The 23,010-nt window shown below is 40.0% G+C and overlaps 3 protein-coding genes across 6 annotated transcripts in view; all 3 read right to left on the bottom strand.

The window, feature by feature from the left end:
* LOC121887361 (hyaluronan-binding protein 2-like) lies at positions 1–4,978 on the bottom strand. The gene is made up of 13 exons (XM_042398098.1): positions 4,820–4,978; positions 4,670–4,682; positions 4,033–4,122; positions 3,834–3,944; positions 3,468–3,587; positions 2,945–3,061; positions 2,469–2,640; positions 1,675–1,766; positions 1,320–1,557; positions 1,098–1,240; positions 601–754; positions 291–429; positions 1–184 (listed from the first exon to the last, which is right to left on the bottom strand). Exons 1-13 carry the CDS (start codon positions 4,976–4,978, stop codon positions 29–31), a joined length of 1,704 nt encoding a protein of 567 aa, XP_042254032.1. The 3' UTR covers positions 1–28.
* A 1,278-nt stretch (positions 4,979–6,256) lies between these two features.
* LOC121887359 (hyaluronan-binding protein 2-like) lies at positions 6,257–11,284 on the bottom strand. The gene is made up of 12 exons (XM_042398096.1): positions 11,230–11,284; positions 10,615–10,722; positions 10,270–10,380; positions 9,619–9,735; positions 9,378–9,497; positions 9,071–9,242; positions 8,548–8,639; positions 8,197–8,458; positions 7,945–8,087; positions 7,641–7,778; positions 6,719–6,864; positions 6,257–6,601 (listed from the first exon to the last, which is right to left on the bottom strand). Exons 1-12 carry the CDS (start codon positions 11,282–11,284, stop codon positions 6,443–6,445), a joined length of 1,623 nt encoding a protein of 540 aa, XP_042254030.1. The 3' UTR covers positions 6,257–6,442.
* Positions 11,285–13,027: 1,743 nt separating this feature from the next.
* The window catches only part of LOC121886663 (dynamin binding protein), a 52,103-nt gene continuing 42,120 nt past the window's right edge, over positions 13,028–23,010 (bottom strand). For 2 of the 4 annotated variants that reach the window (XM_042396842.1, XM_042396845.1), the window contains 13 exons: positions 20,691–20,899; positions 20,129–20,228; positions 19,619–19,766; positions 18,393–18,410; positions 16,961–17,160; positions 16,714–16,844; positions 16,486–16,590; positions 16,156–16,284; positions 15,723–16,058; positions 15,375–15,563; positions 15,088–15,286; positions 14,317–14,984; positions 13,028–13,737 (listed from right to left, as the gene is read on the bottom strand). In XM_042396842.1, the coding sequence (XP_042252776.1) occupies positions 13,552–13,737; positions 14,317–14,984; positions 15,088–15,286; positions 15,375–15,563; positions 15,723–16,058; positions 16,156–16,284; positions 16,486–16,590; positions 16,714–16,844; positions 16,961–17,160; positions 18,393–18,410; positions 19,619–19,766; positions 20,129–20,228; positions 20,691–20,899 (2,618 nt within the window). In that variant the 3' untranslated portion in view covers positions 13,028–13,551. The remainder of the gene's footprint in view (positions 13,738–14,316; positions 14,985–15,087; positions 15,287–15,374; positions 15,564–15,722; positions 16,059–16,155; positions 16,285–16,485; positions 16,591–16,713; positions 16,845–16,960; positions 17,161–18,392; positions 18,411–19,618; positions 19,767–20,128; positions 20,229–20,690; positions 20,900–23,010) is intronic. The other 2 variants (XM_042396843.1, XM_042396844.1) reach the window with 2 other exon arrangements.

Here is a 23,010-nt window from a genome sequence, read left to right as displayed (position 1 = left end):
AGCGTTTCACAGTCCAGTTCATTCATCTTCAGTTGATCTTGCTTTTAATCCAGCTGATAAACGTGTGGACGTTGGCGTAGACGCCAGGCTTGTTCTTCTTACCGCAGCCATCACCCCAACTCACCACACCAGTGATGTAGTGTGTGCCGTTCTGCTCACACACCAACGGTCCGCCTGAGTCACCCTGCAGAGTTAGAGAGAGCAAGTTGAGAGCATAATATTTTCTGTTGAGAGCCAGAGGCAGTCTTTGCATGAAGCCCTGACATGAGGATGCTTCACATCCTACATACCTGACAGGAGTCGATGCCCCCTTGCAAAGTCCCTGCACAGAACATGCTCTCGTCCAGTACCGTTCCATAGATGTGAGGAGCTTTGCATCGCTCCTGAGAGATCAGGAAAACACGAGCTTTCAGCAGCTGGCTGCTGTACCTTTCTGCAAAGTGGGAATCAAAGTGAATTTGAATGAAACACCAAGAATTAAATTGCCTGATGAGAATGAGAGCATCAAAACAATATCTATCAAATCTGTTGTACATCATTTTTTCATATTTGTGAAAACAGCAAAGACAAGTAATAATCTTTTATATGACATGAAAGGACTGGAATCGTTTATTACGGGTTTCAGTGGCTCCCCATCCAGAGATCACACACTCCTCTCCGGCTGGGAAGGTCTCGTCTGGTAGACACACGGCCTTCACAAAGCGGGTTTCCTTGGCACAGTAAGGGCTGTCCGTCACTTTGAGTTTAAGCAGAGCTACACAGGGAATTAGCACATACAGAAAGTGACATTAATTACTTGATTTTTAATTTAATCAAACCACCTTTACATAAACAAGCCCCAAAGCATGATTCCCAATGCATTTACAGAAGAAAAAATAACGATCATACAGTGACATTCTGGGTGAAATAAACAAACTAAATACAGTAAAACCGATGATTGAATGACTTGAAGGTTGTGCCTTATGTATACTGTTCACATGTTATATTACATCAGTTTTTGTGTGTGATAGAGGCTTAGAGAGACATCTCACATAGCTGACGCAAATAATTGTTGCCAAATTTGTATTTACTGTACTTAAACAATAAATTTGACCAACCAATGTCGCTGTAGAGAGCGGAGGGACTCTGCCTGTAGTCCTCATGGACAATCGTTTGTATCACCGGGATGGTCTGGTCCATCTCCTCCTGTTTGTCTATGTTCACTCCTCCCAACACCACTTGGAATTCATTAGTAGATTCACTGAAAAAAAAGCCAGTTAGCTTTACAGTAGAATGATTACTCAGGTGAAAATGGCCTACAAGTGATACACAGAACCTACATGCAGTGAGCAGCAGTGAGGACCCAGCAGGATGAGAGGAGGATACCACCACAAATGTGCCGAAACTCAAAGGATGAGCCTTTAGGTCTGGCCTGCATGGACACCTGCCAGGGGTGGGCGCCAGGGAAAGACTTGCTACCACCGAAAATCCTGCTGGTGCGAGAGGGCTGGGATATCCCACACTGGGAGAACTGGGTAGGGCCTGCAGGCTCCGGATCAACAGGTGTGGGTGGGGTGACTGGAGATGAGGAATATCAGAAAAGAGCAAACACAGTGTGGGCATATAGAGTATACTGTAAATGTGTAAAAGTGTGTGTGTGTGTGTGTGTGTGTGTGTGTGTTTGTGCTAGATCACCTCCACTGCACTTCTTGACTTTGCAGTAGTCCCAGTTCAATTTGCCTTGACTTTTATAGAAACACCAAGGCTTGTCATCCCCGTCGGGGTTCCTAAAATGTAGAGTAAATGAAAAAGACTCTACAACTGTAGATTACTGAAAGTTTTGTTTTAAAATAAAAAAATCTTTGAAAATTAGTTATTTTAAGTTATTCTTTTACTCAGTATCCTTTTTTAAATCTCTTCCTAAAGATCATTTAATTTATCAAATGGCTTTTTCTTACTGTTATTCTCATATACTCATTATTTTATCTTGACTTTCATGTTTTTTTTTATTTGATTTGCTTTTTACTCCTTGTTTTTACTGTAAAGCACTTTGTAACTTTGTTTTGACAGTTGCTATATAAATAAAATTATTATTATCATTTTACAGACAGCTAAATGAGAAAAGGTGAAGTCTGCTGACACAGAAACTGTAAAAAACTGTATTTTATATCATTTAATTTGTTATAAACAAACATTTACTGTGTACATATCCTAATTTGAGCACAAAAAAAATGGTTTTGAATTTTTCTGGACTCATATGTGCATGCACACCAGAATCCCCCGACCTGTACACCAATCCCACCTGAGATTAGAAAGGTAACATACTGTAGACTTACGCCATCAGAATAATTTGCAAGCCACAATACTGAAAATACTTCAGTGCTACACATAATGGCTTAAAAAAACAACATTCATTTGAAGATTTTAATTAAATTTCAACCAAACCTAAATGATATATAATGAAATTTGATGAGCGAACAGTCACATACCTGCAGTGGTTGTTATATTCCAGTCCAGTGAAGTCAGAGTACAAGGTGAACGGATCATCCCCATTCAGCAAAATGAAATAGGAATGCCAGTCCAGACACTCCTTCCCTTCTTCTGTCATACTGACACAACCCCTGTATGTCTCTCCATTTCCCTCATAACAGTCAGTGGGAGCTGGTCAGGCAGAATGGGCAGCAGAAAATATCCAAGTGAGCTCAAAATAAATACAAGTATGCAGATAAACACAGAAAGCCTCAAAACTAACCAGCCGTCTTGGTTTTACTTGCAGTGGAACTAACAGATGCAGTGTACTACTTTAAACATGGTGTCTGACAAACATTGTAATGCTACGGACATGATAAAACATGATCCAACTGAACTGACACTGTCTACATGCAATTTTGTGAGTTTTAAAAGTAAATAAGTGCAAAACAAAAGCTTGTTAATGTAAGAGTGATGTCCTATATCAAGTCTTTACCAGTTTCACAGAACCTCCCAGTGTATCCGTCAGGGCAGGCACAGCGGAAACGGCGGTTTCCTTTGATGCAAGAGCCTCCATTCTGGCAAGGATTGGGTTCACAGGGAGACGGTGGCACTGATACAGATAAAACAAACAATTCAATTGCCAAGTGTGGCAGGGATGTACAGGTGGAATCCCGAGCATTCAAAATAATGTCCTTGTGCAGTATATTGTGCAGAGTAATGCTTGACACTGATGATTTAAAGTGGTGTGCTCATTGTAGGATCAAATTTTGTTTGAAAACATGATTATTGGTTATTTTTCTGTGTCAGTTATTTGGAATTTGGACAAGAAGGCATGAGTGTATGTTGGGCCAATTAAAGGTTAATATGAGCAATGTACTGACGTCATTACTGTGCAAATACTGTATGTGTCTCCTGTGTGGAGAAGTTGCTACTTTTAAATGTAATGTTCCATTCAAGCCATCACATTTCAAAAATTAACCCTAAAACTTACAAAAATGGGGGTCTGCCATACTCACATGACTTGCAGTCGGGGCCTTGGAAGGGAGGTTTGCACTTGCACTCATAAAATGGGGGCTTCTTTAGGTTGACAACACAGTCACCACGACCACATTTGACATTCTCACAAATGTTTCTCACTAAATATTTTTTAAAATAGATATAAAAAAGTAAAAGTTAGCCACCAAAAGTGCACAATCATCAAGATATTGCAATAAGCTTTAATGACAGTGAAAGATATAGTGAATCAAAATAGACTGATAAGACAAAAACAACCAGAACTGTGACTGAGAGTTGAAATGAAACATAAATAGAAACCAGAATTTGCAGTTTTATTGCTTTACAAATAAAATTATCATGAAGCCAAGCTGGGAATTCCTACCTACCTCTTTGACACCTCTTGCCTATGTAAGGCTCCAAACACAAGCATGTGAATTTTGTATCAGATTTACTTTGGCACGAGCCACCGTGGAAGCAAGGATTTGGATCACAAACATCTGGGGGGAAAAAAGGCACAAAAGTCTCAGTGTTGAGGTTAGATAGAAAACATAATCTACAATCACACAGTGTCCAAGGGCAACTTACTGGACTCGTCCACGAGGTCAAACATCCAGTCAGCTATATCAGAAAAAATGCGAGGGGCGTCTGTGGTGTAGTCATCCCCGTAATCAATGTCTGCCAAGAACAGAGAGCTGTTTAAACACTGGAATGTTGCAACAATAAGCAGTGTGTGCAGACATTAATCAAATAAATCCTCCATATTGAGACCCTATTGTCTGAGCTGAATATTGAAAAGTTCGAGTTCGATTGATTTCCCAAGTTATATATATATATATATTATAGATATGTAATCACAAAAGAGCAACAAAACTTTTTTAAGCAATTAACAAAAATGAAAACAAGACTCAAAAGAATTATGTAAAAATTAATTGCTACACTGCATTAAAATCAAATTTTGCTCACCTGCAGATTAAATTATATTGGATAGATTAGAGGATGAAATGAGACACAGTAAAGTATGAGAAAAATATGAAACCAAATAGCCAAAAACCAAATACAGAACACAATTCAAAGATTTGATGGAAGACAGCAGTACAGTAGGTGTTTTTAGTTGTTTGCTGTTAAAATTCTGAGAAATATTAATCATTAAGTGATACTACAGTATCATGAGGATGAAGAAAAGTGTGTCACTGTATCCATCAACTGTATAAAAGATTCTTACACATGGCGTCCAGCTGAAATGACAAAATCACAGAAGAGAACAGATCAGCAAGCTTTCTTTCCAGGAACTCTCTCCTTCCACTCAATCATTCCACCATAACATAAAATCATCAACATGCTGATTCATTCACAAAGATACTGAGACACTTACAGTCAGGTCATGTCCATGAACACTTAGTACACTCAGGCTTATGATGAGGACCCCTGCGGCCAGCATGGTGCTCCTGTGTGCGACTCTCAGCTCAGTGTAACGGGCAGAAGATCCACTTTTTGGTTTTGATACCGCAAACCTCCTTGACATCCCACTCATTCCTCATACTTGTCAATCTTTAGCCAGCTGCATTGATTCTGAGGGAGTTTGTGTGTTTTAGGCTTCGCTGTTCTGCACAATGGTTTCATTTATTGAACCTTGTCTTATTTACTTACACTGTATATCAGTGGCGGCTGGTGACTCAAAAGATTGGGGAGGACAAGAGGAAAACCAGCATAGAATCTTACAACAAACTGCATCAAACTATATCATTGTCCCCCACCTGATGAAATCAGAGGGGTGGGAGGCAATTTTATATGCCAATAAAATAATTTGCTTTCAAAAATATAAACCACCCTGAGTGGTGAAAAGGCTGCTTCCTTAAAGAGATTTAGCATATACATATTGTTTCTAAACAAAGAAATGCTCATTTTAGCCGTGGAGTGCTTCTGAATGTGTCATTTTACCAACAAAGTGAAATTCAAATTTATAGTATTGTTCAGATTTATGTTATGTCATTAAAAACAGACAACATATCACATGATTTACACGTGTTTCCTATGTATTTTCTTTCTGTATACAGAAATATATAAAGTATCACAAAGCTTATAATGTGATACAGGTTCAGATCAGTGCTGAATACTAGAGAGACTGAACACTAAAAACATTCACAGATCTAAAAGTGTAGGTTCACATCAAAAAGTATTAATGCATGAATCAAATACATGACTTATACACTCTTATCTATATGCAAAACATATAAAATATAAGGTACAAAGCTGACATGTTAACACTTGTTATTCTAGTTACTTTAAGCTTATTACTCAATATATGATTCAGCTTAAAAACAAACTGAAGAAATTGTCACAAGCAAGCAGCCAGACCCCCTGCACACTCATTCACTAATCACACAACATCAACAGGTGACTGAACAACCACTCAGTGAAAAACTGGATCAATTCCAAATGAATGAGTGAGTCCAGACAGCTGACTGTGTGTTTCCTCTGAAAAATATGATAGACAGGGGCAATAGCAAAGCAAAGTTTGCTGATTAAATTTTGTGGATTGGAGTAAGTGTGCAAGCATTATTTTTTTCATTGATGCTGCTTTCTAATTGCCTTGCAGCTACGTGATGTGCATATAATTCATCTCCTTCAACCTAACCCATTTAATATGAACTCCAAAGATTCACAAAGGTTGACAACTTACTGAAAAGTGTGTTGGTTTAAAGGACTCACTCAGAAATATTTAAGAACATTTAATAGTTATATTTACGAACAGTTGTTGCATACTCACAAAAACTGAGAGAACAATAGCAACCTTGAACACACAGTGAGGTATAGGTGACTTATAACAATACATATTGAGGTAATGTGTCACAAGTTTAATGCTCTGCCATTCTGGATTGAGAGAGAGCTTTGACAAACATCAAACATCAAACATCATTTTTATGATTTTAACTCAGAGTCAGCGGTAGCAAGTCTGTGATTATCATATACAGTGTCAGTGAGGCCAGACCCATCCTTATCGGAGTAAATTATAAGCAATCCAGTCGATAAATCTGCGGACGTTGACGTAAACACCAGGCTTGTACTTCTTGCCACATCCGTCACCCCAGCTCACCACTCCAACGACGTAGTGAGTCCCGTTACGCTCACACACCAGAGGACCACCAGAGTCTCCCTACAGGGACAGATTAACGTTTTTTGTATCAGGTTTTTTCATTCTCTCTCTTTATTGACTTGAATACTATTAAATCTTATCTCTCACACATTCTTATACTCATGCACATGCACAGACCTGGCAGGAGTCGACACCTCCTTTCATGTTGCCTGCACAGAACATGCTGTCATCCAGTGAGTCTCCGTAGACGTGGGGAGCTTTGCATTTCTCCTGAGAGATCAGGAGAACACGAGCATCCAGAAGTTGGTTGGTACCATATTTCTCTGAGAGAGAAAGAGAAAGAATGAATAGTTTAACTAATATTCAGACTTATCCAATGACATTTTAAATCTTCATGGTACAAGATAAAGAAACTTATACAAAGATACAACCTTACCATTTTTCATTTTCTTGTCTTTTATGTAAATATTGTAATTTCAGCTGGTGACATCTGCTGCACACTTTCCATATAAACTATGTTTTTATTCCTGTTTGCTGCACATAAAGGTTTGATCAACTTGTGCTTACTTTTCTCATATAAACAAGGTTGTGAAATATTTCAGGGTCTGTATGCATTGCTGGTAGTAAAATAATTTACTTTTCAGATCAAAATCAGAATCAATCATAAATTAAAATGAAAACGCTATGGGAGAAGATTTTTATTTTACTCTATACTTTGGTTTGTGGCTGTTTAGTATCTATTTTAGTAACAATTCTCTTGCAGAAATTTGTTTTCTTTTGACACTTATAAAATGAATTGAATAATACCATACTTGAAAATAACATCCTGTGAAATGAAAAAGCAGAAAATACATTACCCTGTTTTCCGATGTAAATGCGTGATATAGGTGAATTGGATGAATATCCATGAGCTGCCAAAGTTTAAAACATTTTTTTTATTGTATTCTGTTCTTTTTGTTTTGTGTTCTTAAAACCAGTCATTCTGCATAATGCAGTTGCAACACAGAGTGTGAAGATCTTATGGCTTCACATTGATCATTGTGTTATAACGGTTGTCCTGCAGTCTGTAGATGAAAGTTTAGATTCAAATGATACTCACGTGTTTCAGTCACACCCCATCCTGAGATCACACACTCGGTCCCGCTGTCGAAGCGCTGGGTTGGCAGGCAGGCTGTCTTTACAAAACGTGTTTCTTTAGCGCAGTACGGCTGGTTGATGGCTTTCAGCTTCAGCATGGCTGCACAGGAAAGAGCAAAGAATGTTGTCTCTGTCATTGAAAATACTAGGATACAGGTTCAGTTGAAGATAAGTTTCCATTAAAGAGTGGAGACTCAATTAATTACACTTTAACTGAATGATCAAATGTATATGAAATGTATATATGTGAAATCTTTGCATCTCACCAACATCATTATGAAGAGCAAAGGGGCTCTCCTTATAATCCTCGTGCACAATGGCTTTCTCCACAGGAATCACCTGGTCGTATACTTCATCCTTCTCTATGTCCACTCCTCCCATCACCACTTGCATTTCCATTCCACTTTTACTGGACAACCAGAATAGTCATGTCATGTGAGTGTGTCCGTGTATAAATCTACATCAAACAGTGCTGAGACTGAAACAGTGTGTATGTCCTAAAACAATGCAAATCTTACATGCAGTGTGCAGCAGTGAGAACCCAGCAGGACTCAAGGAGGATGCCTCCGCAGATGTGGTTGAAGGGCCCGGTGGACTGCATGGGTCTGGTCTGCAGGGAAACCTGCCACGGATGTGCGCCAGGTAGAGACTTTTTCCCTCCAAAGATCCTGGCCGAGCGGCCGGGCTGCGGCCTCCCACACTGGAAGAATGGGGTAGCAGCCACATCCGGCTTGGCTGGAGTTGGATCTGTTTCCTGGACGGTTGGTGGGGTGGCTGGAACTGAGAGGGATGGAAAATCAAAATGAGGAAAAGAGACATCAGGAGGCGAGGATTTATGTGTGTACTGTATATGTGCATGTGTGTTTTACCTGCAGAACATTTCTTGATATTACAATAGCCCCACTTCAGTGTGCCATTTTTGTTGATGAAGCACCAGGGCTGATCATCTCCATCAGGGTTCCTTGAATACATAGAGATTTTAATACAAGTTCTATATTTTTACACAGCAAGTAGTGACTATTTGCTACCTTTAAACAACCACTGAAACTGAAACTACAACGGAAAATGGCTCCTACACAGTGTTACAACAATCTCACAACCTGGCATTTTTATTTATGCATTTTAAAAGCCTATTCTGTAAAGCATTTGCAATGATTCATAAGAGAATCTAATCTTTTCAATTTATAAAGGTTATAAGAACACATTAAAGAGAAAAAAACAAAATGCACTTTTAGTGCAGACAAATCCTGCAGAGTTTTACAAAAACACATGAGCAGAAACAAATAACAAAATGTTTAAGTGTACCTCGCATGCACTTTATGCACACTCAAACACACACAAGGTTGTATCAACAACAAACATATGCAATATTTACACACAAGGACTCTTTACCTGCAATAATTGTGTGGTCCAATTCCATCAAACCCGGCATATTCTTTAAAAGGATCTCCCCCTTTCTGCAGGACGAAATAGGAATTCCAGTCCAGACAGTCTTCCCCATCAACTGTTACACTCACCATGCCCCGATAAAACTCTCCATCCTCTTGGTAACAGTCATTTGGGTCTGGAAATATGAAAAAATACAGTGGGCAGTTGACTCTTGAGCTCCCTTTTCCCAGGTAATATCTGGGGTCTTATAATAAAGGAAAGGTTGGTTTTAAAGTGTGGTTTTCTATTCCAGACAGACAGTTGTACTTACCAACTTCACAGAACTTCCCATTATATCCAGCAGGACAGGAACACTGAAAGGAGGAGGAGCGTTTGGGACCCCTCCTGCAGGAGCCTCCATTCTGACAAGGATTGGGTCTGCAGGGCGAAGCTGTGAATGCAGGTCAGGAAGATACATGTCTAATGCAATAAAATAATTGGGAAATAAAATGAAAGTAAACTATAAAAAACAAGACTTTATTTCATAACATAATTCCCTAATAAAAATAAACCTTTTCTGCAGTTGGGTGGTTTGTACGGAGGCTTGCACTTGCACTCGTAGAATGGCGCAGTAGATGTGACAACGCAGTTTCCCTGCCCACACTTCGCATTCTTGCAAACATCTTTCACTGAAAAACATGTGATACGTTAGTTCAGGTGAAATTTCTCACATGTGATTGAAACTTAATACATACAGAATCAAGCTTGAAATCCAGTATTTTTATTATGTGCAGAATTTTCACCACTATCATAGTGTATCTTTTTTGAACACCACCGGAGGGCGCTAAAGTAGGATCTTTTCAAACCCTTCAAATAGCTGAAAAAAAGCTTTCTCTTTTTTCCTTTGATAATATTGTGCTCCAGGCATCATTATGCTTCCACTTTTTACTTAAAAAACATCTTGTCAAGGAATGTATTTTGTTTCTGTATTGTGATGAAAGCTCTGATATTATAAAATGAATAAAATAAAAACTGTGGCTGATTCTTGATTCAGTCAACAGACAGTGAAGTGAAAATGTGCCTGTCAATGAAAAAGTTCAAAAAGAGTTAAAAAAAACAAAAAAAAACAAAAACATATTTCTGGCATTCACATACATTACTGTCTTAGCTTTTCTGAAACTCCCCTTTGATCCATGTCAATGAGCACTGGTAGAGAGTCCTACCTGTTTGACACTTCTTTCCTGTGTAGGGCTCAGGGCACGAACATATGAAGCCCCCATTAAGAACGGTGTCACACAAACCTCCGTTCAAACATGGATTGGGATCACAGTTATCTACAGGAAGACAGAATCATAAATGCTTGATAGCATAAACACCTCATGTGCAGCTTATGTGCAGTTAACATACATTTTAAAAATGTGTTAGAAAAAAACAAAACAGTCTTGGCCAGAGTGCAATTGATTGTTTCTGTATCAGTTCATGTCTCAGTCAGTAGATGTTGAGTCAGAGCAGATATCCATGTTACACTTCTCTGTAAAAACAGTGCAAAAACTGGCTATCACACGTACTTGTACTATCTGAGGGGTCATCCAGGAGTTCATACAACCAGTCATCTAGAGTCAAATAATCATCTTCTGCTGGGATTTCAGTGGGAAGATCATAATAATACTCATAATCTGTGAGGAAAAGAGAATCATTGAAGCATTCCACACATGAGAAACAGATAAAGTTTACTGGAAGTTCAATTGAAAGTGTTTTTTTTTACCACCAGTGTCATCTGTTTCTGTGATTATCTGCAACAAAAACAAAATATATCAATTCTCTCTCAAATGTTGCATAATATTTTTTTTAAATGGACAACAGTAGAAGTCTGTACTTCTGCTGGACAGTTTCTAAATGTACATAAATATACAGTTACAGGATGTATAGATTGGAAATGGTAGAGATGAAACAAATCATGCACGCTTCAAATCCTTCTTTTGATCAAATCTGGTCAAGATTCCAGCAGTTTTAATAACATCCACGCCTGGTTTTTGTTGTCTTTGTATTGTCCAAAATATTGAATGTATGCATGGATTCCTAAAAGTGTTGCCTGTTTATAGATGTTTCCAACAAATGGCATTCATCCTATACTATTATATACATACTTACATACAACTCCTGTCCAAATGCAGTGAGTGCACCCAGCTGTACAAGTACAGCTATTAAGTAGACTGTGGTGATGTAGACCCTGGCCATGATGGCGCCAGTGGAGGTTTGTGGTTTGCTTTTTGCTCAGACCATCTTAAATAACCCCCCTCACCCGAAGACCCCCAAACACCCCACCCACCTGTTAATCATTAGCACTCTGCATTGATTTGACAGGAGTTACGTGTGATTCAAAACTTTGTCTTTTTTGCCCTGTGACTTTATCTTTTGAATAGGTCATCAAAAGTAAAAGGGCAACTTAAATGGTCCAGATCTCGATGAGCATAGAAATACATTTAAAAGATACAGGCTAGGCTGCACTGTTGCCACAAAGGGCTTTTAAAATAGACTGAGTAAAATTGACTCTAAAATCTTTAAAGTGTGATCAAAAGGTTAAAAGAATGGCCTGAGGTTTCTCAGCATGCAAGAGGAGATTTGCTTTGTTAACAAGAGCAGCTGATACAGCATCACAGAATTTAGACTACATTTTTTATGCATTTTGTAACATGTTTTTAACATTCAAAATACTGTGGCCCAGTATTGCAATCCATTCCTGCAAATTGCTATTATGCTGTGTTGTCCTGGCTGAAATAAAATTCCTTAAAGCATTGACAGGTGATAGTAATTGCTACTGTAGTTAAAGGTCTACACAGATGTTTCAGTATATATTAGTCCCATTTGTGAACACTTTACATTACTGCTTAATATTGTGCAGAATATATACATAGTTTTTAGATTATCTAAATGTATTTTTCCATATACATTTTATATACAGTAAATACAATCATGCATAAAAATGAGCATGCAGTTTTTAAACCTGCCAGAAATAAACAATCCATCACAGTCAAATTTGAATTATTGTTCTGCAGTAAAACAGCTGAAAGTGTAGATTTATTTGAAAAGTCTGTCTCTGTGGTTCGTTCATGCACTGGTGGGAATCTCTGACATCTACAGATGACAGATTACATAATTTTGTAGTCATCGATAACCCTAAAAACACCCCTAAAGTATGCAGCACAGTGACAACATAACATTGATTGTCCACATGACAGAGGGAAAAACAAACAAACAAACAAAAAATCTTTATGACACTCTTCTGATTTGTCAGCTGAGCTGTTTTTTATTCAAACAGTGATCACTTTACAGTGGGTGCAATAGCATGTTCTCAATATACAGCACTATATATAATGTACACGGGGAGCATGTGGAGTTGAGAACAGACCACGATCTTGCTCTCCCTGTTCGTTAACCTCCTCTTACAGGTAAAAGGGTCAACACCTGTTTGCTCAGTGTCACACCAGTAAAAAAAATGTATTCAGGTCACTGACAGAAAGGTAAAGGGGAGTGCTTGTAAACCATAAGTCATATGTCATTCAACTTGGTTATGTGTTTTTAATTCATATGGTTGGTATCAATGTCATACAACACTCCAAACTCTTATTGACAGACACTTCAAACCTGCAACCATTGATTCATCATTAAGTGCTTCACACTTGGATTGTTGAGTATAAATGTATGCATTCCACATGCAGAAAATGTCATTAATACAGTGTTTAGGTCAGTCTGTCGGCATACCATTTGATCTCAGTTTAGAAGAACCAGTCTGAACCCAAAACATTCACATTTCCATTGCAATCTCCCAATGTGCTACCCTTTAAGACTGTTCTCTTAAAGGCAGAATGAGTAGGATTTTCCTAAAAAAAAACACAATGTATAGACTCATACAAAAATAATCCCTCTCAATCATCACTTATGACCCACTAGAAGTGTGTGGTGGTGTCTGTATGTGCAGAGACTCTGCCCTCTGCCTGTATCTTATTATTATTTTGCTGTGTTCGGGCGTTTCTGGGTGTCAACCTTTGGGCAGTGGGACTCTATAAGAACATAGTGACATAGCAGCGTAGCACTTCTGGTGCCGTTGAGCCGGGCAGCAGGGGCCAACTTTGAATGTTGTGTTTACAAACCACAACCGACAAATCCTACTCATTCTGTCTTTAAGCATATCATTCATTATCTTCAGCCCCAGAGAATATGGCAAAATCCTGGTGCAATTCACAGGTTTTCCACTGGAAACGAGAGGGGGTAGGGTGCAGTTTCCAGTAAGTAAAAATAATATAAAAAGTCTATAAATATAGGCATATAATGCTAACTTTGAGTAGTCAGCAGCACTAGTCAGTCCTTCTCACTTTCAAACTCCATGACAACAGATCAAAAAATAAGTCACCATGTGTCCAGATGCTTGTTTGTCTTTTTGTTCTGTGTGTGCTCACAGTGTGATCGCAATACAGTCTCAGGTATCAGCACTTGGTTCAAATTGTTCATGTATATTCTGATTTGCGGATGTAGTTGGAAGGCACGTAGCCTCGTCGGCCTCCAGCCTCCCCCAGCCACCAATCACTGTTGCCGTTCATATCCTGGAACTCCAGTATACGCAGCCGCTGATTGGCTGAGATGCTCAGTTCATTGGCACAACGTGCATTGAAGGAGTAGAGGGCATAGTATATCTGAAAAAAAGTGAAAGAAAAACGCAGTCATGATTAGTTTGTGTTTTTAAAAATTTCAAAGCAGTATTACTTTTTTTCTGCTTGGGTACACAGGAACAAGCTGTAAACTCCACAGTAACATATTAACACCTACAAAGTTGCTAGGGCTAACATGTTAGCAAAGCAGTTGCCTATTTATTTACATACCCAGCAGACATAGACAACATTAGCATTCATGTGAAGCTGTGTTTCTGCTCACATAAAAAAAAATTAATTAAGTTCAAAATTCACAGTTGTTTTAGCTTTGTGTCTGTGGGAAATATTTGGCTCTTAAGCTGCTAAATGTTCAACTTCAGCTAGTCGCTAACTTTTTCTGCTGTTTGGCACTGAGCAGGTGCACAGTGACACAGTACAATTTTTTTGAAAACAGCTGCCTGCTGCGACTGGTTGATGAGAGAAATGAGAGTGAACTAAACAGTTGTTTGAGGGCTGTAAAACCCAAACAACGAGCTAAAGGAAGCTATGGTATTTTCTAGAGCTGAAAGAACCTACAGTATAGAGTCCGGTGAAATACATCATATTACTCGAACAAAATCTCACCTGATGACCATCTAATTCACTCTCATGTTCTGGTTCTGGCTCCTGCTCAATGTACTCATCTCGAGAGTACGCAGACTTCTTCTGGCCACCGCTATCTCCATTTCTCCACTGGTATGAACTATAGGCCTTGTCTGTGTGTCCATACCGCTGTGAACGACTGCTTCTGAGTGAAGAATTTGAGTCTGTGTCATAGAGGTCCGACATCTCCTTGTGGCCAGTCGGACTCGCATGACTTGTGTCATATGAGTCTCTGTGACTACCCGAGTGCCGGTAGGAGGGCTCTGTGTCTCTGTGACTGGGGGAACTTCGGTGCGTTTGGTCTGAGAATTCCCGACGGTTTGAGAAATTTCGAGGTGAGGAGTTTATGGAGTTGGTCTGACTGGCAGAGTCGGGGTTCGGTATATCTCTGTGGTGACTCCTACGAGAGGAGGCAGAGTCCATCGAAGGGTGTGGCGATGATTGACTTTGGGGCTGCCCAGTGGAAAAGCTGACAGTGGCTGTTTCCTGGTTAAAGGTCAGTGTGCTGTTGCTGTTCTGGCGGGAAAAAACAGGGGAGGAGCCGCCGTAGCCTGACTCATTGGACGACTGACTCTCAATGGATACGTCTGACTGGCTTCTGCGTGGGTTGTAAGGTTTCAGGAAGGAGCTGTACACAAAACCCTTGGTGACTGCAAATCAAGAAAAGCAAGAGAAGACATGGAAATTAATTATATTGCTACACCAATTTTTCCAGATGTTGTTAGCGGTTCAAGACATTAAAATACTACCTACCTCCAGTATCAATCAGCCAGCGATTATGGCTTCCCATGGGGTCCTGTTGCTTGATAACACCCACAAGGTCTCCCTCTAGTATAGAGACGTCCAGATCTTGGGCTGCGTTGAAGTTCCTCTCGGCCTGGAAGAGTTTCTCAGGGCCATAGCGTACCAGAAGCCCTGCACGGTGCTCATCTGTCTGCAGAGTGTGGTTGGGCTGAAAGGACAAGACTTGCGGTTACTGAGTTACTCCTCTCATGCATTAAAATATGGTAGAGGGACGGTGGGATTTAAGTTCAACTCACAGGTCCTTGCAGTTGCTTTTTGGAGGTCTGCTTCTCTAGAGTCTTCCTCTCAAAGGGTTTTTTTGTGGTGGTGGCTGGAGGCAGGTTCTCCGGGCAGAAGCTAAAACTCTGCAGAAGTTGGAGAACGCGACCATACTCCTCTTGGAACTGTGCAATCAGGTTGCCCTCTGTGCCAACTTTGCGAGAAAACTGGAGACAGAGGTAAAAAAAAAAAAAAAAAAAGTCTGGGTTAATAACAGAACGCAGCTACTACTACATTTGGAATGGAGATGTAATATTTTTAGGACAAAAAGATGAGATTTAAGCCACCAACTGCCTTCAAACCCCCATAAACAAAGACACACTCACAACCTGAAGGAGGGGTTTCAGCTCTCCAAGTGTCGTCTTCATGAAGTCCTTCTGGGCTTGAGCGAAAGCCCTCACACAGCCAGTGAAAAGATCTTCTGCTGCACAGTGGAACTTGGGAAGCTCGTCCAGAAGTTGGGCGTTGAGCGCCTCATAGTTGTTGCGTGCCACCTGCAGCTCATCCTGGACACGACGGTCCTTAAGGCGGTCAGCACGCTCCTTGCAGTTGTCGTAGTCCAGCAGCTTGTCAAAGCGCTTTTGGATGAGTTTGTGGGGCCCGGCAAACATGAGGAGCAGCTGGGTGAGCGGGTTGATGACTAAGGCCTCTGTGCGTTCTTTCTGCTCAGGGGAGGAGAGGAGGGGAAGGTGATCAGAGGTCACATCCAATGCGCTTCTACACCAACTAACTAAGGTTAAGCAGATGAAGAGGACTTACAAATTCTGTGAATTGTTTGTCGCTGATGCTGCGGTGAGCTCTCTGGAAACGCTCGGGGTCCAGAATACTTCGCTCTGTGTAGATGTCACAGAAACTGATGGCTGCCAGGACTTTCACAGATGCAGATTCCTGAAGAGAGGTATTTAAACAATTAAAATCCTTACATACAAAATAACAAAATATTTAAATACGCAGAACACGTTTTAGAAAAACCTTGGTTACAATTAAAAATGGCTTGAATAAAGCCAATAAAAGTATTTCATATCACAGTCAAAAATACAAAGCCACTGACTTGTGGAGCTTTTCATGTGAGAGAGGTAGTTCTCCTACCCTGATGTGTTGCAGGTACAAAGAAATGTCCCTGATAAAAGACTTGATGAGTCTCTCCTGCAGCCTGAATCGCTTTTCAGCCTCATCAAACGCTTCATCTTTAATCTGAGAAAAAGACAGGAGGCAAAGACGTATGTTAGATCAAACATGTTTTCATTCACAACACTCTGATAGTCTTCCCTTAACCTTAATGTGCACTTTCACAGTCATCTCGGAGCAGAAATGTACCTGGGGTGAAATTCCCGTGAGGTGCTTGAGGTGGCTGCTGACTCGGTTGGATTTTTTGATAATGGAGTGCATGCTCAGCTTGGAGATCTTGTCAATGAATGTATCCTCGTCACCTTTCCTGTACTTCACCACTGTGGACAGCAGAGGGAAAACTTGAGACAAGAAACTCAGTCCTGAGATTGTACTGATTAAGAAGTAATAGTAACCAAAGAGAGATAAAGTTAATGAAACTGTGAGGGGGTTTTACCGAGGTCCTTCCTGCGCTTGTACTCGTTGATGTTTACGTTGATCTCCTTGACGGCCTGCAGAGCCTGAGTCAGCTGGGGCCGGTCATGGTGGCTCTCCGGCGTGGCCCCCAGCAGCTCCATCAGCAGCAGTGGGTAACGCATCACCCGCTGCACCGGCTTGATCAAGAAAGAGCCAAGGTTGATGTAATTTGTTTTCCCCCTGAAAAAGTGACAGAAATTGCAGGTAATATTTTGATGAGAGGTAAATAAAAACACGTGACATGTGAGAGAGATTCTCTGTGTCGAGAAAATCAGCATTACAGTCACTTATGTTGGCAAGAAATGTTTCTTCCCTTGTTCATCAAACACATGTTTTTCTATCATGTGGACAGTGATGATATGTAGCCATCATCATATGAGATACACACACATATTCTGATGATGACACATACATTTCAGGGAGACAATAAAGAACAGGGAAGGCACAATATGTAAAACAATATTGATTTGCTTAGTTCTAATGCAGTCTACAGGACGAACAGCTCGCACAGCTTAACCCCAAACTGAGTGAATTCATTTAGGAAATGCACCAATACAACTGCTTTATTAGATTGTTGTCAGCCAACATGTGATTTATCTCAGCATCGGTTTCACCTCAAAAACATCTCTTCTCATTTTTACGAGATAATTTCTTTCGTCTTTATTTCTTTTTTCATTGATGAAATAATGAAAACAAACTTTTTGATTTGAGACGTCTTATTTGCAAATTTAATAGAAAATGTTTAGGGAAACTCATTTCCACGTCTTAACATTAAAACACGTCAGTGCACACATTTTTCACTTAGTGAAAAATCACATGTGATTCTACATGTTTATGGTGTTAGAGGTGGATTTTTGTTTTCCTGATTTTCTCCAGGTTTGCAAGTAAGAATCTGCAAATCTGTATAACAAACATAAAATGAGAAAAAAAATCATCTCATTAATATTGAGAAAAGATCTTTTAACTGATGTTTTTTGAATAATATTAAAACACTAGTTACTAAATTGCTGTTGCTGCTTTAGTCCAGAAGATGGCATTAGATGTGTTTCCCAGGATCAACCATTTCTTTGCTTATCCATACAGTACAACAGGGCAAGAGGAAGGGGTCACTGACTTATTAAATATCTCCCTTCAAAACAATGGCATACACTTCACACATGCACATGCAAACACAAACAACAGAATATGAATATGAGTCCATCTCAATCCATGGGAGGAAATTGAAATGGCCTTATGTGGCAGCACAAGCTTTTAGAGTCTTTTAGAGCCCCCACACACACACGTTTTAGCTGTCACACATGGTAAACAAACACACATGGAGGTCTTTTCGAGGGAGGTTAGTGAGCAATAAGCATGCGGTCAAGATGTTTCTCATGCTGGAAATCATGGCGACACTCTTTATGAAGACTTACCACTCTCGATATATGGCTCTGTTGAAGGAACGTATGGAGAGGAGATAGAAAGATAACAAAAACAGGATTTATAAGCCTATGCATGAAGTCTTCAATTCTGCAGTGATTAAAAAATACACAGGAAGCGTTTACTTGTCCACCAGCTCAATCCACAAAATTTGACTTGAACCTTGCAGAGTCAATAAAATAGTCAACTGCACTCACGGTTATGGTTTTGTTTTATGAATTCTCTCTTAAACCTGGACGGAGACCCAGTGTAGCAGTAAAACTTGTAGTTTATAGAAGGTGGCAGCATACACAACCTTTTTAAAATTGAATAAGTTGCAACAGATGAGGCTAGAAACTCTGGAAACTTACTAAGTGACTAGAAAAGCTGTATTTCAAGAGAAAAAAAAAAAAGAAACTAAAAACAACTTCTTGTAAACAAAGGGATTGGCTGTGTGTAAACTTTGTCGTGCTTTTACTTTTGTTTATGAAGATTTGTTCTTGGAACCAGCGCCCTTTTTTTCCTAATGCCTCCGGTCGAACAAAACCTGTGTTTATCTTCAAACATGGATCGATGACTACATTTTACAGTGACACAGCAGTGTCAACTCAAGTGTTTGAATCACTGGTGGTGAAACCAGACAGGTGAAACCAGGTAGGGCACATTCTGTAACTGCTCAACATTACTAAGGTGTACAAAAAGACAAGGAGATGGAGCACACATACATGGCAGAAGTAAATGACAGTATTATGACAAAGTATTTGTTCTGTATCAAGATTGACCCTGACTACTTCTCTCTAATAACATGCCTACGTGTATAAGTTCAAAGTCTGCAAAAAAAAACCCCTGTCATAAATGAATTCCAAGTGAATATGAGCATACAGGAAACAGTGCTGTTGCCTTGAACTCCATAACAACAAGATTATTTCAAAACAAACAGAAAACCTGAATGTCTTAAGTCCAAAGTCTGCTGACCCAGTCACATTTTAAAGCTTACAATAAATGATCAACAGCTCTTTACAGTTAACGTTTTACTTAAACTTAAACTGTATATTTGTATTAGCGGCCACTCCTGGGGTTGTTTTCATGCTTTTACACACCCACATGCACGTTTCTCGTCACTCACATGCAAAAACGTGAATGATTTTTTTTTTTTAAGTCACACATACAGGTCAATGCTGAAATCTGAAACTAATGAATGACCCTTTTTTCCAGACATTTTCTCCCCACAGTGACTCACCTCAGCCTCTCCAGACACTCCAACACATGACGCTGGATGTTTTCATCTTTCTCGTAGCTCTCTAGCAGAGAGATAGCATCATCGTGGTTCTGGCAGTAGATCTTGTAAACCTCCTCCAGCTCTGCTTTGAAGTCCAGAAATACCTTTCCTGAGAGCACAGGGTACAGAAAGGTAAATGCCATGTGTTCATTTAAAAATTAAAAGCAGGAAATGAAAAAGGAGGATATGTTTCACTAATACAAAAGTTAATCAAATACACTAAGTCAGATCAGATAGAGTTGACAAAATCTTAACTATTTTGGTACACTGCATACAACAATAATCAAACATTTCTTCAAATAATTAACCTTCAGTTTCCTTCCTGTAACGGCAGCTTTTTTTCAAACTGCGTTCAAAGTTTTACTCAACCAATAAAATTTGATCAGGTGACAGTTAAGCAGCCACCTGACTGGACTGTAGGTGAAACAATTACCTCATAGGATCTACGCTTTTTAAAAACATCCTCCTTACCGATAGAGTCTGTGTCGTGCAGTGCGTCAAAGAGGCGCTGCGACAGGTCAATCACAGAGTTGATGTTGCCAAAGAGTCCATCAAAGTCCACGTTCTTCACCTTTAGAAGAGGGCAGATAAAAAAAGGTGTTAAAACAGTGATAAAAGTTCTTCCGTGTTAACTGATACACACAAATCCAAACCTGGTTACAGAAACTAGAAGAAGCTAAATCCAGCAAAGGAGTAAATGCATCAGAACTCACGCAGTCACAGTAATGTTAGACTTTAGTTTATGTTTAGATGGTTTCTATGTTCAATGTCCTAGATATGGTCAAAAAGACGGAAAGACTCAAAATTGGGATACTGGTGCGCATGTAAACAACTCACCTCTAAAGAACTGCAATTGTTTTTTTTTAGCTCTTATTAAAATCATACATGTAGATCCCATATTTTACAGTCAATGTTTCAATCCTTCAACCTCTTTATCACCTCTCCTGCTCATCTATTTTGCATTGTTTCTCATTTCTCTTGAGGTCCTTACATGACTTAATACAGCAACACCGTGTTTACAACATCTCCTCACCTGCTTCTTCTGCAGTGGCTCAATGATCTCCTCCACGCACATCTGCAGGTCTTTGATGTAGTCCTTCTCTGTCTGCAGCAGCTCTTCGATGACTTTTGACCTCTTCTCCAGCATCCTCAGCTCAGGATCCTCTGTTCCAGCGGCGGGGGTCGCATCCGAGACTGAGGCAGGCTCCAAGGGTTTGGGTTGGGACGACAGGAGTGTCATCTCTGGAAAGACAGGAAAGAAGAAAGATTTAGCTCCAACTAAATGTATTCATATTGGTAAATCTCCCAAAAGCATATTTATGTATTTGTATGTATTAAAAATCCTGTAAATGTTTTTGATCTTGCTCGATATATTCTATCAGAACTATTAAACACCTTTTTCAGACTTATCGTGTTATTTTTAATCAAACTAATCAGTTTCCTCTCATAATCCTTCCAATTTCTTTTCATTAGTTGCCATGAAATTGAAAGCTTGTTGTAGCGAGGAAGTAACAGAAAAGTGGTTATTGTAAAGATAATAATGTCTAAAAAAGGAAAGAGTTAAATAAAAATAACTTTCCCAGCCCACATCTCCATTCATTTGTAACAAAACACGCTCCTGCCCACCCACCCCGGTCCAGCCTTCACTCCTCGTCTTGTCTGACTAGCTTTTGATCAATGTCTCTGCTATCACTCGCAGAGGGCTGATCTCTGGGGATGCCTGGGGCTGGAGGGAGAGCCTGGTTCACGCACCAGTGCTTTTTATCAATGGACCCAAAACTGGAGTGGACTCAGGCTCTTTGTGTGTGGCACAATGGCCTATGACAGCAACTACAGACATAGAGGCTCTCAGGGGACCGGGCAGACATTAAATAAGAGACAGTTAGAGAGAGGGACAGAGGGGATGAGAGATTAACAGTACTGGAGGGTGATGAGAAAGAACCAGGACTAGTCTGTGCAACACATACGTGTAATACAAAATGTAAGAAAGACAGCTGGACTGGATATAAAAATGACTACTGCTGCTCTATCTGTTAAGTGCATCTTTTAGTTCTCAGTGAGTCAAATAGGATTTTAGGTTATTTGTGATGCTAACAGGTCATAGCAGAAACACCTGGACATACAAGAGTTACATTAACGTATTCAGAGTGGGCTTGTGCATCACCACAAATAAAGCAGTGCTCTCGAGGTAGTCTGTGTTTATTTCAGTGGACGAAACTTATTCTGTAACATCTCAGCAGGAGAAGATGCAAGCTGCGCCGCGCTGTGTTGACTGATGAAGGTGACGTCACCCTCGCTCCTTGAACAGATGCTGTCAGAGGCTAATGAAGTTAACTCTGCTTACCCTCATATTACCCCCTTGCAGGAACTTGCAAACATGCCCACGCTACACACACACACACACACACACACACACACACACACACACACACACACACACACACACACACACACACACACACACACACACACACACACACACACACACACACACACACACACACACACACACACACACACACACACACACATCCACAATGCTACAACCTTATAGTTTTGCGTAAATCACAGGAAGCAGTCACATATTTTCCTAAATATTTCATGACAAAATGATTTATTGACCATTTAAAATGCCAGATTTTCACAGGAATATTAAAATATAACCCAAATTAAAACCACAACTTTTTACATTTAAAAAAAAAATGTGTGTCTGATCCCTGGGCCACCTGCCTTTTGTCTCCCTCCCACCCTGACCTCAACCCTCTCCGTCTCTGTCTCTCTTCACGTGACTTGGCTAAAGCTCAACTCAAAGGAGCTTTTCTCATCGCTTGCACCATATCTCCCTGCACCACTATTTCTCTGCCAAATGCCGGCGCCCCAGCAATTGCCCACTGATGAGAAAGTAGTCCACTAATGGGTTTTAAAAGTCACACAACACAAAACAAGAGAGAGAGACAGCTAACAAAAGACTCTGCTTTTAATTGCAATCAATCGGCTCATTCCCACGTTTGATCCTCCACGTACACACACACACACACAACTGCATCATATGCTCCACTTCACATGCTTTAATGCGCAGCCATTTCCATCACAAGCAACCTGTGAAACTGCACGACCAGATTTTGACCCACTTCTATTGGAATTCCACTTTTCTTTGTTGTGTGAAGTACAATCGTGTGAGTCTTTTACACACCACACATACATTTACATACAGTAAACACATCTTCAGGCTTTTAAAGAGGTTTACAGAATATTTCAGGGGCACCTAAAGTTAGGTGTTAACATGAAAATATTTGCCCGTGCCACTCAGTCAGCAGCACGTCAACAGGAAACACCCCTCCTTCAGTATCCTT

Source organism: Thunnus maccoyii, chromosome 20, assembly GCF_910596095.1.
Source record: "Thunnus maccoyii chromosome 20, fThuMac1.1, whole genome shotgun sequence".
Classification (NCBI taxonomy): Eukaryota; Metazoa; Chordata; class Actinopteri; order Scombriformes; family Scombridae; genus Thunnus; species Thunnus maccoyii.
This window is presented reverse-complemented; position numbering and strand designations above follow the sequence as displayed.